Source organism: Danio rerio, chromosome 21 (genome assembly GCF_049306965.1).
Source record: "Danio rerio strain Tuebingen ecotype United States chromosome 21, GRCz12tu, whole genome shotgun sequence".
In the NCBI taxonomy this organism is placed as follows: domain Eukaryota; kingdom Metazoa; phylum Chordata; class Actinopteri; order Cypriniformes; family Danionidae; genus Danio; species Danio rerio.
This window is the reverse complement of record NC_133196.1, coordinates 33,006,909-33,009,983: the sequence shown is the minus strand read 5'-3', so window position 1 is coordinate 33,009,983 and position 3,075 is coordinate 33,006,909. Positions and strand designations below refer to the sequence as shown.

General features: G+C 40.7%; 1 protein-coding gene across 1 annotated transcript; it reads right to left on the bottom strand.

Moving 5' to 3' along the window:
* Positions 1-1,380: 1,380 nt before the first annotated feature.
* On the bottom strand, positions 1,381-3,075 carry foxi3a (forkhead box I3a). Its single transcript, NM_198917.2, is given in 2 exon segments — positions 1,381-2,337; positions 2,442-3,075. Coding segments are annotated over 2 exon segments (1,062 nt in total). The 5' UTR covers positions 2,995-3,075; the 3' UTR covers positions 1,381-1,828.

The window sequence follows — 3,075 nt, the reverse complement described above, 5'->3', positions numbered from 1 at the left end:
GTTTTTGCAGTTTAGTATTTTATTTAGTAATTTTAGTATTTCAACTTATTATGAATACTACTTTTAAAAGTAGTTATCTGCAGCCTTTCTAATTATTTTAAGTGCAACTTTAAGTTACAATATATAACTATAATAATATAATAATAAAATAATATATATATATTGGCAATGCATTTTGGTGCATTTAAACAAAACAGATTTATTAAACAGATTCATTTATTAAAATAATATTTGAATCACCAAACATATTTAGAAATTGAAACATAATACAATTAAGTTCAGGCAAAATGTTGCAAAAATAAATTGCAACCTTCAAAATTGAATCTAAATTTTTCCATTTTTTGCTTCTCTTGATTTTTCCTCTTTTTTAAAATTTGTATTTAATATTTTTCTATAACATATAAATTTGGTGTATTGTTTTTGGATCATTATCATAAGTTATTTTGTTAGATAAGCTTCAGATTAATAAAATATTGTATAGCTTTAATTTCTGTTTAATGGAGTTTTTTTTCAACACATTTATAATAGTTTTAATAACTCATTTCTAATAACTGATTTTGCCATGATGATTTTTGGCATGATGACAGTAAATAATATTTTACTAGATATTTTTTAAGACACTTCTATACAGCTTAAAGTGACATTTAAAGGCTTAACTAGGTTAATTAGGTTAACTAGGCAGGTTAGGATAATTAGGACATTTTTTTTGCTCTTTTAAACATTCATTCATTTTCTTGTCGGCTTAGTCCCTTTATTAATCTGGGGTCGCCACAGCGGAATGAACTGGCAACTTATCCAGCAAGATTTTTACGCAGCAGATGCCCTTCCAGCCGCAACCCATCTCAACCCATCCACACACACATTCACACACACACACTACGGACAATTTAGCTCACCCAATTCACCTGTACCGCATGCCTTTGGACTATGGGGGAAACCGGAACATCCGAAGGAAACCCATGCGAAGGCAGGGAGAACATGCAAACTCCACATAGAAACGCCAACTGAGCCGAGGTTCGAACCAGAAACCTTTTTGCTGTGAGGCAACAGCACTACCTATTGTGCCACTGCCTCGCCCTCTGTTAAACATAATTTGGGAAATATTTAAAAAATAAAAAAAAATTCAAAGGGGGTTTGATAATTGTGATTTCACACACACACACAGACACACACACAGACACACACACACACACACACACACACACACACACACACACACACACACACACACACACACACACACACACACACACATATATATAGTTAAATAGTAATGATTAAATATAATAGATTTTGTAACAATTGAAGTTTTAGTTTTAATAACAAAACTTTGGGTAAACTATCCTCTAACATAGAATTTAAATATTACAACAATAAAGATGGTAGCAAATATCCATGTTTATTTTGCCAAATACATTATATATATATGTATATATTACAATCACATTACAGATACAAAATATTGAACAACGAACAAAGTCACATTTATGTCAAAGTTCAGTGCATTTTAAATGTTCCAGGCTTCAATTTGTATTGCAATAACAAAACAAAAACCACAACACAGATAAAATAAATCATGACTGGGAGCAGTAGCCTGGGGTGATTGCTGCCATCTCTGAGCGCAACATGAATTGACAATGTCAGCATGTTAGTCTTAGAAGAGCGCGTGAGAGCATTCACACAACTGTCTGATAAAGGGAATCTTCTTTGCGTCCACTCGGACCTGCTTACTCAGGCACCGCGATGAGAACTGGGCTCACCATGCAGGCCGGCCGCTCCCTCAAGTGCCTGGGGCCTTGGTTCATACCCGACAATGCTATGTCCCACATTACACCTCAGATCCCTCCCGTGGATACAGCAAATCAGAGGATCCCAGCACTGGATAGAGCTGGCTGCTGTACGGGTTCAGCATTGAGTCACTATAGCCATCTTTGTAGGGAGTGGATGAGATGCTGGATTGAGGGATTTGGGTTTCCCATTGTGGCATGGTTGCGTTCGGTGAGTATGAGCCATAGACCCCAGTCGGAGATGACCTTTGGCTCAGCGGGACAGCCAGAGGAGAAGGGAGGAGAGCCTCTCTGGATCCTGAAGCCACATCCCCCATTTGATTTAGGAAGCTGTTGAGACACGGAGCTTGATCTGTGGAGATTGGAGAGTTTCCTCTCTCCGAGGAGTCGCTGGGGTTTTTAGGACTGGACAGAGCAGAGTCTGATTCAGAGTACCCTTTTCCCTCCTCTTCAGCCTGAGAGTCCGACTTTCTCTTCCTCTTGCGCCGGAAGTTTCCATTATCAAACATCTTCTCACAGTTTGGGTCAAGAGTCCAATAGTTGCCTTTTCCTATTAAAAAAAGAAGAAACTTGATTATTTTGTCATTAAACATCGAACTAAGGCTAAAGTACAACCCAAGCAGATACACACGAACAGTTTGAACAAGTTCTCACCTGGATCGCTGTCATCTCTGGGCACTTTCATGAAGCAGTCATTGAGCGAGAGATTGTGCCGGATTGAGTTCTGCCAGCTGGCTTTGCTCTTGTTGTAGAAAGGAAAGTTGTCAGCCACATACTGGTAGATCTGGCTGAGGGTGAGCCGGCGGTTTGGAGCTCCATGTATTGCCATCGCAATAAGTGCAGAGTACGAGTAGGGAGGTCTCACGAGTTTCATCAGATCTTCTTGGGATGGCAGAGAGAACCAGCTGAAGGCACCCTCTGAGCCTCCGATTCCACTTGCGCCCACATACTGCTTCGCCATCCCATAGTGCTGAGGCCCTGTGGTGAGGCAAGGAGCTGGACTGAGTCCTGGCCCGTTGAACCACAGGTAAGGGTTGGAGGTCTGCCCTGCGTATTCTCCGAAATCGTAAGCGGATGGCAGGGTTTGTTGTGGGCTAGGCACATGCTGGGCGCTGTAGAAGTTGTCACCGTACAGGCTGAACTCTTGGGACTCCTGCCCCATGCTGTGGAACTGAGGTGAAAGAGACTGTGGAACAAATGATGTCATGCTTTCTTCCCGTTTCTCTTTGTTAAGGAGAAAATGCCTCCTGCTCTGCTGCCTCTGTCTTACACAGGTGGATTGGTCAGG